We start from the raw sequence: 14,402 nt of genomic DNA, 5'->3' as shown, positions 1-14,402 counted from the left end.
CTTTGGACTGTGGGAGGAAACCGGAGCACCCGGAGGAAACCCACGCAGACACGGGGAGAATGTGCAAACTCCACACAGTCAGTCGCCTGAGGCGGGAATTGAACCCGGGTCTCCGGAGCTGTGAGGCAGCAGTGCTAACCATGCTAACCAGTGCAGCATTCTAATACACATGCTGACTTTTATACATGAGGAAAGGTATCTTGCAGTTGTGTTTTGTTTTATTAACTCCAAAATAATTTTTAACATTCAAAATGGCAACCAAAGCACCACCTACAGAGACAGGAAGTACAACAGGTAAATAGTGACTTTTTGAATGGTCTTTCCCATTCAGATTGTATGGCATGGGACTTTTTTCAAGACATTTTGAATGGGAATTTTGACTCAAACTATAAAATGGAATTGAAAGAAGTAAAATAGAAACAATACTTGACATTCTGCTCAAACTTGAGCTTCAAAAATATGAATGTTCTATATTAAATGGTCAGAAAATTAACTTTACATATTCCAACAAAAACATTGCCTTTCAAAGTATTTCTCTTATTCATGCTTGAAAATACTTTAATTAATATATAAATTAAAGTCTTTTTTCTGTCACTAATTAGAAAAGCATGAAATCATTTTACAGAAATTATCCAAAATTGGTCAAAGAATAATTTGTGCTACATGAATGCTATGAGGATGCACAAGCCTCAACATTGCTGACAGTTGTATTTACAGAAGATTGCTTCATTCAAGTAGGAACTTGAATAGGCTACTGCAAGGCAGCCTTATGGGCAAATTAAGGGAAATATATTCTTTCTGACAAATGTTTTAAAGTAGATGCCCAGCATAATAAATCTACTTTTGCAATGTGCTGGCAAAATCATCCAATTTAAGGTTAGAGCTGAAATGTTCATCACCATTTAAGTATTTCATTTAAATTTGGCAAGGATGAAATACCTGCATAGATATTGGAAATGCAAGATTAAATCATCCATTTTGCCATAGGCATTTAAAAGAAATGGAAATTTGTTTTCCAATATTGTGAATACTCATTAAGAAAAACATGAGGAGCATTAGTGGAGGGCTTTAAAGTGAGTGGTGAACTAGAGTGTTCATCATTCATTTGAGTGGATGTTGCTGCAACACTAAATTACACTCATCATCACCAGAACATTATACATAGAACAGTATAGCCAGTACAGGCCCTTTGGCCCTTGATGTTGTGCTGACCTTTTATCCTACTCTAAGGTCAAACTAACCTACATACCCTTCATTCAACTATCATCCATGTGCCTATCCAAGAATCGCTTAAATGTTCCTAATGTATCTGACTCTATTACCACCACTGGCAGTGCATTCCACCCACCCACCACTCTCTGTGTAAAAAACCTAACTTTGACATCTCCTCAACCTTCCTCCAATCATCTTAAAATTATGCCTCCTTGTGATACCCAATTCTGCCCTGGTCAAAAAGTCTCTGACTATTCACTCTATCTATGCCTCTCATCATCTTGTACACCTCTATCAAGTTGCCTCTCACCATTCACCTCAATGAGAAAAGCCTCAGGTCTCTCAACCTTTATTCACAAAATGTGCCCTCCAATCCAGGCAGCGTCCTGGTAAATCTCCTCTGAACCCTCTCTAAAGCTTCCACATCCTTCCTCCAATGAGGCGACCAGAACTGCACATAATATTCCAAGTGTGGTTTAACCAAGGTTCTATAGAGCTGCAGCATAACCTCATGGCTGTTTAACTCAATCCCCCTGCTAATGAAAGCTAGCTCACCTACATCTTCTTCACAATCCTGTCAACTCGGGCGGCAAATTTGAGGGATCTGTGGACATGGATCCCAAGATCCCTCTGTTCCTCCACACTGCCAAGAATCCTGCCTTTAACCATGAAATCTGAGTCAAATTCGATCTTCCAAAATGAATCACATCACACTTTTCCAGGTTGAACTCAATCTGCCATTTATCAGCCCAGTTCTGCATCCTGTCAATGTCCAATTGCAACTCACTAACAGCCCTCCACATTATCCACCACTCCACCAACTTTTGTGTCATCGGCAAACTTACTAACCCACCCATCTGCTTCCTCATCAAAATCATTTATAAAAATTACAAAGAGCAGAGGTCCCAGAACAGATCCCTGCAGAACACCACTGGTCATCAAGCTCCAGGTTGAACACTTTCCATCTACTATAACCCTCTGTCTTCTATGGGCCAGCCAATTCTGTATGCAGACAGCCAAATTTCCCTCTATCCCATGCCTACTTACTTTCTGAATGAACCTACCATGGGGAACCTTATCAAATGCCTTGCTAAAATCCATGTACGCCATATCCACTGCTCTATCTTCATCTATGTGTTTTGTCACATCCTCAAAGAATTCAATAAGGCTTAAGAGGCAATAACCCACCCTCACAAAGCCATGCTGACTATCTCTAATCAAACTATGGTTTTCCAAGTAATCATAAATCCTGTCTCTCAGAATCCTCTCCAATATTTTGTCCACCACGGACATAACACTGACTGGTCTGTAAAACCCAGGATTATCCCTATTCCTTTTCTTGAACAAGGGAATAACATTTTCCACCCTCCAATCATCTGACACTAATCCAGGGACAGTGAGGACACAAAGACCATCGCCAAAGGCGCTGCAATCTTTTCTCTCGCTTTCTGTAGTAACCTTGGGTATATCCCACCTGGCCCAATGGACTTATCTACCCTTACATTCAAAATGTTTAGCACATCCTCCTTCTTAACATTAACCTGTTCGAGTATATCAGCCCATTTCACATTGTCCTCACAAACAACAAGGTCCATTTCAGTAATGAATACTGAAGCAAAGAATTTATTACAGACCTCCCCTACCTCCTCCGACTCCAGGCACAAGTTCCCTCCATTGTCCGTGATCACTCTGGCCATCCTCTTGTATCTCACAGAAGTGTAGAATGCCTTAGGGTTTTCCTTAATCCCATGAATGATTTTGCTAGCTCTAAGTCCATTTTTCAGTTCCTGCCTGGCTATCTTGTAACCCTTTAGAGTCCTGTCTGATCCTTGCCTCCTCAATCTCAAGTAACCTTCCTTCTTCCTCTTGAGGAGATGTCCTACATCCCTTGTCACCCAAGGTTCCTTCACCTTACCATCCCTTCCTTGCCTCAGTGAGACAAACCTATTCAGAACTTGCAGCAAGTGCTCCCTAAACAACCTCCACATTTCATCATGCATTTCCATGAAAACATCGGTTCCCAATTTAGGCGCCCCAGTTCCTGTCATTGTAATTCACCCTCCCTAACTTAAATACTTTCCCATACTATCTGCTCCTATCCCTCTCCGTGACTATAGGGAGTTGTGATCAGTATCACCGAAATGTTGCCATTGACACATGGCCTGGTTCATGATGTGGTTAGGGATATGGTAAAAGGCCTATCTACATGTTGGCCAATCTACATATTGTGTCAGAAATTCTTCCTGGACATACCTGACAAAAACTGCTCCACCCAAACTATTTAAAATAAGAACAGAGCAGGTTCCTTGATGGAAACTCTTCCAACCACTACATCACCAGTAGACTATGTAGGCAAATGCACGAGCCAGTCATATACAGCAGCAACTCAACAAAAGGTTATACTGTTTTTGATATTCCAGAATTCATGACATTCTATAATGTGTCCCCAGTGACTGGAAAGTAGCAAACATAGCCTCACAATTTAATAAATGACAGTAAGAGGAATGGGGAAACTAAAGACCAGTTAGCATGACATCCATATCAAGTAAAATGCTAAAACTATTATTAGGGATATGTAAAAGGTCAAGCAAAACTAATGTCATTTACAAAATACCATGCAAGAACTGTAACAAACACTACATTGGACAAACAGGCAGAAAACTAGCCACCAGGATACATGAACACCAACTAGCCACAAAACGACATGACCCTCTCTCACTAGTATCCTTACATACAGATAAAGAACGACACCACTTTGACGAGGGCAACACATCCATTTTAGGACAAGCCAAACAGAGACACGCATGAGAATTCCTAGAAGCATGGCATTCCAACCGGAACTCTATCATCAAACACATCGAGTTAGACCCCATCTACCACCACCTGACAAAAAGAATGGGAAATGACATCACCAACTCAAACATACAAATAGAAAGCAGGAATCATGTGCACTGCTTCGCCTGAGGCCCACTGAAGATGTTACCTAGTAGGGTGACGAAACATCTGTAAATGAACCTCTCAGCTCAGCGAGCAAACCTATATCCAAAAGGTCAAATGGATAATCATTTGATTTCAGTAAAGTTAACAGGGATTTCCAATAGAGAAATACTGTTTGACTAATTAGTCAAGGATTTTGAGCATGTAACCATTAAGTTGTATCAGGGGAGCTAGTGGCCAAAAAACTTAAGATTTTCAAAAAGCATTTGATAAGGTATCAATGCAAGTAAGATTAGAATTTATGGATTGGGGGCTGGTTAATAATTAAAAGTAGGAACAAGCAGAATAGCAGGGTACTGCAAAGATCAATTCTTGATCCTCAGCTATTTATAAGATTTAAATTAGGGCATTGAATGTAGTGTGGAGAAAGTGACGACTGAAGATCAGAGTTGAGAGTGTGCTGCTGGTCATGTGGTCGACGATGCTCTCCAGCGGATCTCCTCCACTTCCTGCACCTCTGCCATTGAACCCCATCCCTCCCAACACAACAAGGACAGAGCCCCCATCCCCCAATCCTCACCTTCCACCCAACCAACCTCCGTATACATCGCATCATCCTCCGTCACTTCTGTTACCTACAGACCACACCACTAGGGAAATAATTCCCTCCCCACCCCTATCAGCGTTCCAGAAAGACCATTTCCTTCGCGACTCCCTCACCAGATCCACGCTGCCCACCAGCCCACAGCCTACTCCCGGCACATTCCCCCGCCACTACAGGAAGTGAAAAACCTGGGCCACACCTCCGTCCAAGGCCACAAGGGTCCTTCCACATCTGACAGACATTTACCTGCACCTCCACCAATGTTATCTACGGTATCCGTTGTACACAATGTGGTTTCCCCCTACATCAGGGAGACTGGACGCCAACTTGCGGATCATTTCAGAGAACATCTCTAGGACACCCACACCAACCAACCCCACCATCCTGTGGCTGAACACTTCATCTTCCCCTCCCACTCCACCAAGGACATGCAGCTCCTGGACTTACTGCGAAGACAAAGTCTAACTACCCGACGACTGGTGTAAGAATGCCTCATTTTCCACCTTGGGACCCTGCAACCACATGGGATTAATGTGGATTTCATCAGTTTCTTCATTTCCCCTCCCCCACATTATCCCAAGCCTCCAACTTGTTATTGCCGTTTTGACTTATCCATCATTTTTCCCATCTATCCGCTCCACCCTCCCCTCAGACCCATCACCTTGTTCCCCCACCTTCATCTACCTATTGTATTTCTAGCTACCTTCCCCCCATCCCCACACCTGTCTCATTTATCTCTCAGCCCCCGGCCCACAAGCCTCATTCCTGATGAAGGGTTTACGGCCGAAGCGTCGATTCTCCTGCTCCTCCAACGCTGCCTGACCTGCTGTGCTTTTCCAGCACCACACTCTCAACTATTGAATGCAATGTATGTAACTTTGCTAAAGATACAAGATTAGGTAGAAAGGTAAGTGATTGGGAGGACGTAAAGAACATGCAGAGGAATATACAGAGTTTGGGTGAAAGAACAAGGCAGGAGGAAAACGTAGCTGGTTTAATTATAGGTTTGCGAATGATACATAGATTGGTGGAGCTGTGGATAGTGAGGAGGATTGTCAGAGAATATAGCAGGATACAGATAAGTCGGAGGCACAGACAGAAAAATGGCAGATGGATCCAGACAAATATGAGGTGATGCATTTTGGAAGGTCAAGTAGAGTGGAAATTATACGATGAATGGCAGAACTCTTAGAAGTATCGATATGCAGAGGGATCAGAGTGTGCAGGTCCACAGATCACTGAAGGTGGCAACGTAGGAAGATAATGTAGTGAAAAAGGCATATAGTATGCTTGCCTTAATTGGAAAGGGCATTGAATATAAGGATAGACAAATTATGCTGCAGCTTTATACAACCTTAGTTAGGCTACACTTGGAATAGCGCAAAGTTCTGGTCACTGAACTACCAGAAGGATGTGGATGCTTTGGAGAGGGTACAGAAAAGGTTTACCAGGATATTACCTGGTTTGGGGGATTTTAGCTATGATGGGGTGGCACTGTAACTAAGTGGTTAGCACTGCTGCCTCGCAGTGCCAGGGACCCGGTTTCCATTCCCACCTTGGGTGACTGTGTGGAGTTTGCACATTCTCCCTATATCTGCGTGGGTTTCTTCTGAGTGCTCTGGTTTCCTCCCACAATCCAAAGATGTGCAGGTTAGGTGAATTGGCCATGCTAAATTGGCTATAGCTTTCAGGGATGTGTAGGTTAGGTGCATTAGTCAGGGGTAAATGTAAAGTAATAGAGTAGGTGAATGGTCTGGGTGGGCTACTCTTCAGAGTGTCAGTGTGGAACCTGTTGGGCCAATCGGCCTGTTTCCACACTGTAGAGATTTTATGATTCTTTGAAGAAAGGTTGGCTTGACTGGGGTCACTTTCACTGGAATGCACAAGGTTGGGAGTGAGTTAATAGAAGTTTATAAGATTGTGAGTGACATTGATAGATTGGAAAATATGAGGCTTTTTTCCCCAGGATGATGGGGCCAATTACTAGGGGACACAGGTTCAAGTTGCAAGGGGGCAAGTTTGAAAGAGACATGCAAGGCAAGGTTTTCACACAATGAGTGGTGAGCGCCTGGAAATTATTGCCAGAGGTGATGGTGGAATAGTCACAATAGCAACATTCAAAAAGCACTGGATAAATACATGAAAAGGAAGGGAAAATAGGGATACGGATTATTTAAGTGAATGACAATTTTAGCATTGAAGGGCAAAATATGGCAGCACAGGCCTGGAGGGCCTATTCCTGGGCTGTATTGTTCATTGTTCTTTAGATGGTATGAAGTACGCAAAGTGTGAAGTTATCCATTTTCGAAAGTTGTTTGATAGAAGACTGGAAAATGCTTGCATTTAGAGGAAATTGGATGTCCATGAAGAACAGTTAACATGTAAATACACAAACTAGAAGGTATGTGAGCCCTTGTTACAAATGGATTGAAGTATAGAATACAGGCATCTTCTACCCCTACAAGACAATGAAGCCACCCTGGTGTAGGATATAAATTTTGGTCTAGATTAGAGTGGTGCTGGAAAAGCACAGCAGGTCAGGCAGCATCCGAGGAGCAGGAAAAATTTAAAAAAAAAAAATCGATGTTTCGGGCAAAAGCCCTTCATCAAGAATAGAGGGACCCTGCCTCTATTCCTGATAAAGGGCTTTTGGCCGAAACATCGATTGTCCTGCTCCTTGGATACTGCCTGACCTGCTGTGCTTTTCCAGCACCATTCTAATCTAGACTCTGGTTTCCAGCATCTGCAGTCCTTGCTTTTACCTATAATTTTGGCCTCCTTAAGGAAGGACATACTTGTCCTGAAGAGAGTCAAAGGTTCACCCCTAATTAGGAATTGTCCTAAAGAGAGATTGAATAGATTAGGACTATATTTCAGAGTTTTGAAAAAATGAGAGGTGACATGATTGAAACATAAAATTCATAAGGAACTTGGTAGGCTAAGTACTTCCTGTTCTCCAGTGGAATGCACACCCTGTTTCATGCAAGAACTCTATTTCTCATACCCTGGACAAACATGTGGAGAATGTATCTGCTGCGAGTTCAGGGTTTGATAAGCTGCTGTTAATCTGATGGATTTGCAAGGTTGAGAGTTATATGGATAATAGATTTCCAGGTGTGGCGACCTAGCAGTTTAAGGGAGGCAAAAGAGGAAATGAGTGGCCACCAGCTAAATTGCATTTCACTTACAAACTGTATACAGGTCTGAAGAATACTAGTCTTATCGCTCCTCTGGGGAGCACAGTCAGAGAAATTAACAAATGTCACCATGGATGACTCAGCTTTCCAGGACAGAAAATTAATCAATTGAAATCAAGTGTAATTGGAGTTTTTCAGTTGTTAGAATCGGAGGCTTTTCTACAGATAAGAGATATGAATCAAGAGCAGGATATGTCCTCTCTTGTGCCAGGGCTAAGGAGGACGTGGAGGTGCCAGTATTTGACTGGGTGAACAAAGTCAAAAATTACATGACACCAGGTTAGAATCCAACAGGTTTATTTGGAGGCAGTTTCAAATAAACCTGTTGGACGAGAACCCAGTGTTGCATGATTTTTGAGAGGGTTAAGAATGCCATTGGCTACAGAGCACTTTGAAGGGGGAAGGTGCGAACACTCAGTGGTCATTATTAGTATCAAGTACTAAGGACTTAGGTAGGAATAGGGAGGAGTTTCCTCATGGAGGTAAAAACAATGCCTGCAGATGCTGGAAATCAGATTCTGGATTAGTGGTGCTGGAAGAGCACAGCAGTTCGGGCAGCATCCAAGGGGCAGCGAAATCGACGTTTCGGGCAAAAGCCCTTCATCAGGAATAAAGGCAGAGAGTCTGAAGAGATAAGCTAGAGGAGGGTGGGGGTGGGAAGAAAATAGCATAGAGTACAATAGTTGAGTAAGGGAGGGGATGAAGGTGATAGGTCAGGGAGGAAAAGGAGATAGGCAGGTAGTCCGGACAAGTCATGGGGACAGTGACATGGTTGAAGAGCTTCAGGGCAGAGGAAATGACCTGGGAGTTGCAGTGGGAGAAGGACTCCGAGGAAAACCACCTATCCACTCCACCCTCTCAGCCTGAGCAATTAGGGGGGTCATGGCTTTGTTGAGCATAAATCTTTTCAACCCAGTAACTTCTTTGTTAATAGCAGAGCTGATGTAAGTAATCTAGTCAATATGACTTGGAGGTGCTGGTGTTGGACTGGGGTGGACAAAATTAAAAATCATACAGTACCAGGTGAAAGTCCAACAGGTTTATATGGACGCAGTAACCTTCAGAGCATTGTTACTTTATCAGGTGGTTGTGGAAGATAAGATCATGATCACAGAATTTATAGCCAAAGGAGGCCAGCGTCATGGAGATGTGATACATTAAACAATTTTCGACAAATCTTTCATCTTTTAGAATGGGATATGCTGGCTTCTGTTCTTTGATATGTAAATCCCAGAACTTCTTTTAAATTACATTCTCGAGATAGCTCAGTTTTTCTAACAATAGATGTGGAGTCTGTCCCAATGTTGAGTCAGACTGACAAGCCCTCTGCTTAGTTTTACATAGATTCATGCAGCTTTTGAGAAAAATAAAATAATTCTGCAAATATTACCCCATAAACTTATGTTTCCGTGTGTACGAGCAGAAGAGTGAGTGAGTGTGCACATAGGCTTCTTTAAGTGTGTGTGTGATGGACTGTGTGTCTGTGAGAGTGCATGTATCGGTTTGAGTGCAGGAGTGTTCATGTGTATATATGAGAGCGCGCTTGCATCGGAGAAAGAGTCTGTATGGGTGTCGGAGTATGGAGGTATGTGTGTGTGCGTGCGTGCGTGCGTGCGTGTGTGTGTGTGTGTGTATTACAGCGTACCGTGCGACATGAACCCAAGGCCCCGGTTGGGTTGCCCATTCCCATGGGCACCGAGCTTTGCTATCAGCTTCTGCTCAGCCACTCTGCGTTGTTGCTTGTCCCGAAGTCCGGAGGATGGTCACAGATCATTGAAGGTGGCTGGGCACATTGACAGCAACTAATAAAACATACAAGATCCTAAACTTTATGAATAAGGATATTTTGAGTCCCACATCTGAAGAAGGATACAGAAATATTAGAAAAGGTGCAAAATTCCATAGAATGGTTCCAGGGATGAGACACTTCAGTTCTATGGATAGATCGGAGAATCTAGGACCCTTCCTTTTAAAGCAGCTAGGGATGTTTGCAATTGTAAAGGCAGAAAGAAATCATTTCTATTGGCAGGAATTTAACACCAGAAGACACTGATTTAAACTGATTAGAAAAAGAATCAGAGAAAATAGAGAAAAATCAACTTTATGGATCAAGTGGTTAAAATCTAAAATGCAATCTGGGGGAATGTAGTGGAAGCAGATAAAATTGTGGCTTTCAAAACGAAATTGGAGTAATAATATAAAGAACGATTTTCAAGGAGGAAAATTCAAGGGATGAGATTCACACAGAGAGCCAGAACAGTATGGTGGGCCAAATTGCCACTCTAAGATTGTTTAATACCAAAAATACTTCTTTAATTTTGAACTGTACACTGTAGGCTAAATGGAAACTACTAATGAAGTGTACTGTGATATTAGCAACGAAATTTTCAATATTGAATCTGTTCCTCCATAATTTAAATTATAATCAGAGCATGCCTCAAAAATCAATGCTATGAATATTGAAATATAATTTTATTTGTTAAAAAATCAAATTCCAACCATGATGCATAATATTGTATTATTTCATTTAAAGATACAACAGTACAATTACTCACCAATCTTAAAGGTATTTGAGCCTGATCAGACTACTAGGAAGATAATGTTTCACTTGCTCTGTTGGTTTTGCAGAAACCATGTGTAGCCTCAACCTTGCTTCAGTTAAGAAAATCAGACCATAAAATTTCCCAGGATTAGGCACAAACTGACAATCAAATGAAAAGTGGGATTTTTAAAAAATCACTTTGTTGTGATGTCTGTGAAATTAAATATCTTCATTAATCAGGAAGAGCAATATGACACCGGTTGATCACTGTGGTTAGGACAATTTGAATATCAGCTCACCTACATCACAGTTCTAATACAGGTTTATAAAAGTAACTATTACTGAACTTTAATAATGGATTAATAATGAAAACATTTGTATTATTGAACTTTGTCAATTCAGTGAAAATATATTTAAATATTGGAAATAATTTCTATTAAATAATCAAATGTTGTCACAATGGATCGAAAAATATAGCAATTTCCTTCAGATGGTTTCCAAAATTGAGTCTGCTGAAAAAGTTCCAAGAATGTATGACAACATGAATATCTTTCCATTGTTCATTCCGTACAGGAAAGCACTGCATTGCTATTTGACAGCATCAGCACCAAGGATGAAGTTTTCCCAAAGGAATTAAACAGGAACGCACATGGATAATTCTTTGCCATAGCCTTTCACCCCACAACAGAATATCAGCTGCAACATGAATTATAAGCAAAGAGTTTAACAGTAAATTGCCTTCAATAGTAGTTGAAACATAGAACATAGTCATTCTGTACATTATAAATTAGCTTCAATCAATATAATAAGAAAATAATGTAAATTTTTATACTTTTGCAGAACTTTGACCTCATTCTGGTAAATCGGTGTTCAGATTGCTACCACTTTATAAGTGCTTAAAGTATGTTGCATGAGGCGGCACAGGAAAATTTAATATTGGAAAAGTGAACTCCACAGAAATTGCAAATCATGAAGGTGGTTTGAAATTAACTTTCAATTCTTCTTTTTAAAAAAAGTATTAAAAACATCAGTTTAGGTGAATGGAAACAAATTTAAAACCCCCGAAATGCCAGTTGAGACCTGAATCTATTTTATTCTCCAAACAGTAATGAGTGAAAACAAGTGCAGATTTCAAGTGTCTATTACTTTAATATTTCACCGAAGTGTTATTTGTAGCTTTTTGCAAAAATACCATTAAGCACAGTGAAAAGTTAATAGGATTTATGGGTAAGTTTGCTTTTCAAACAAATGCAAAATATAAAATTAACTATAAATGTAAACCTGGTTATAATTCTTTAACCATACTGAATTCACAAATACAAGTATTTGTACTTACAGTAGTTCTTAGAATCAGTGATTTGACTGAAGAGTGTGAGGTTATCATATAATTCACAAACATCTCAAAAGGTGAACATGCCACTATGAAATGTTTTGTTGTAATGGAGATGAATTTATCAAATCAACTTAATAGCATTCATACTGAAGTAATAAGTACCTATAAAGTCAAAGTGTATTTCAGGTCGCAATTGATATTACAATTTCATTTTTCCTATAAACAAAATTTAACCTGAGAGGAATCTATTCAAATAATATATTTAAGTTCAGTGGCTCTACTTTAGTTCACGGAAAAAAAAAAATCTGTCCTCTCCCTTAATCCTCATGATAATGAATGCTAACAAATAGAACTCCACACGATATAAAGTTACTTTGAACGGAAACTAGTATTTACATCATAAACATTGGTTCATCTCATTGAACAGAATACACTGGTATTATTAGGAAACTATCAGACAAAATAGACATTCTGTAACTGGGGTTTCTGTAGAACAAATAATCCCTATATGAAAATAAACTCACTGAATTAGCAACATTACTTGAATGACTGTACAAATCCAAATAGATTTTGATACAATCAACATTGTCAGCCGCAAGTTTCACATATTACCAAATGATTTTCGGATGACTGACAACTCAAAGCAAACTATTGGTGTGAAAGTTTTGACAGTAACACAAAGCAATAAATTATAGTGAAAATATGGAGGTGTTTTAAGAGTGCGGATAAAATGTCCATGTTTATGTCAACAATTTCCGGAAAGTTTTATCTCAAATTTGAGAGGGATCTGCAATGAAAGATGGTTAGTTTCACCAGTCATGTTAGCATGTAACACTATGATAGATACAAGAAGCAAAAGAGAAGATCTGACTCAACTAATTAGTTGTGTCAATTACTTTGCGTTTAGTGCCCAGAAGTCATCATACTCCTATCCATACTGCTAGATATAAAAGAAAATTATTCAAAAATACATCTGCAGGTCAGGTTGCAATATTTGCATAGATTTGAAGTCAACAAAATGTACTGTCTGAAGCTGCAAATGTTTTGGATACCCACGAGGTCATAATCCTGTAGCTTGCAACAATGCAATCCATTGATGTTTTCAAAACCAAAGCATATCATTACAATTGATCGGTTCCTTTTATAGGCAAAGATTAAAGTCATATTTTGGAACCATAAGATGAAGTGTTCTCACTTAAACAATCTGACAATTTCTATACTGACCTAAAAGAAGGTTAAATTCTCAAATGAAAGATTTTAACGAACAACTTGAAAAGACAATGAGAAAAAAACCAACAGCATTAAAGCTTAAGTTAATGGCAATAGAATGGTGTCAATTATAAGTTTATCTTTGAAGTATTTTTTTAAAAAAAATTTCATTTCTAATGGTCCTCTCAGAAATGTCATTATTTCGAAGAAAGCTTGCTTGTCTGGAGCGGGGTCAGCAGTAGTCAATGCTATTGGCAAAGCTGATTTTAGGTGAACCACCAAATTACAGCCAAAGCTGTGGTAATGCCATTCAGGATCGCCATGTTGTAGCCCATGTGGAATGAATGACCTGTTAATTTCCTGAAAACAGAAAATTGAAAATTATATTTAAGCACTAGATACCTTTGAGGCCTAAAATCACTATTCAAATCATGGTATCAAACATATGTACTGAATCTAACATTGAACCCTTAGAACATAGCATTATTTTTTGCATCTCAAAAAAAAACTTAGCTCCTAGTTTGTATGAAGTGATTTTGATTGGTTTCAAAATCTGAAATGTCAGATACCTACTTCAAAGAAATCTTATAATTCATTTACTTTAGCAGTGCCCGAGTCCAGTGCAAACACTTCTGTGGACTGAAAATTTTTTTAAAAATTTATTCCAAAACAGTGTATCTGGGTTTTCTTCAAAATTTCAATACTTTTGTGGAAGTCATTTTTGCAAACATCAAAATATTTGATGAGGAAGTTCACACAAAAACATTAAAGTTCTCAGAAAATAGAAGGTTATAAAGCATGAAAGCAAAAATCAAAGCAATGTACCTGATTGAAATTGGAGCATTTTACAAGTTGCACAATACTACAGCAGGATTTTCATATTGCTGATAGTACATTCACCCACAACTTTACTTGATGCAGAAGTTCCATTAGGGCATATGATTAGATTAGATTTTCTCATGTGGAAACAGGCCCTTCGGCCCAACAAGTCCACACCGATCCTCCGAAGAGCAACCCACCCAGACTGACTAATGCACCTAACACTACGGGCAATTTAGCATAGCCAATTCACCTAACCTGCACACCTTTAGATTGTGGGAGGAAACCAGACCACCCAGAGGGGTCCCACGCAGACACGGGGAGAACGTCTGTGTGGAATTTGCAGTCACCTGAGGCTGGATTCAAACCTGGGACCCTGGTGCTGTGAGGCAATAGTGCTAACCACTGAGCCACCGTACCGCCCATGATGCAGGTGTCAGCCACTTCTTTAGCAAACTTGCCAATTGATAGCCTGGTCCTGGTGGGGTTTGCTTCTTCTATCTACAGAAGCTTGCTGCACCCACTCACTGGGACCTCTTTCTCCTTATA

The 14,402-nt window shown here is 40.1% G+C and overlaps 1 protein-coding gene across 6 annotated transcripts in view; it reads right to left on the bottom strand.

Annotated features, from left to right (window-relative positions):
- arl6ip6 (ADP-ribosylation factor-like 6 interacting protein 6) overlaps window positions 1-14,402 on the bottom strand; it is a 139,754-nt gene that overhangs the window by 96,003 nt on the left and 29,349 nt on the right. Inside the window, exon 4 of one of the 6 annotated variants that reach the window (XM_043693767.1) lies at window positions 13,197-13,394. The exons of the other annotated variants lie outside the window; for them this stretch is intronic. Within the exon in view, the coding sequence (XP_043549702.1) occupies window positions 13,301-13,394 (94 nt within the window). The 3' untranslated portion in view covers window positions 13,197-13,300. Of the gene's footprint in view, window positions 1-13,196; window positions 13,395-14,402 lie in introns of those variants that run through there. 6 annotated transcript variants of the gene reach the window in all.

The sequence above is a fragment of the Chiloscyllium plagiosum genome, chromosome 7 (genome assembly GCF_004010195.1).
Source record: "Chiloscyllium plagiosum isolate BGI_BamShark_2017 chromosome 7, ASM401019v2, whole genome shotgun sequence".
Taxonomy (NCBI): Eukaryota; Metazoa; Chordata; class Chondrichthyes; order Orectolobiformes; family Hemiscylliidae; genus Chiloscyllium; species Chiloscyllium plagiosum.
The sequence above is the reverse complement of the archived record's forward strand: the minus strand, read 5'-3'. Positions and strand labels throughout refer to the sequence as shown.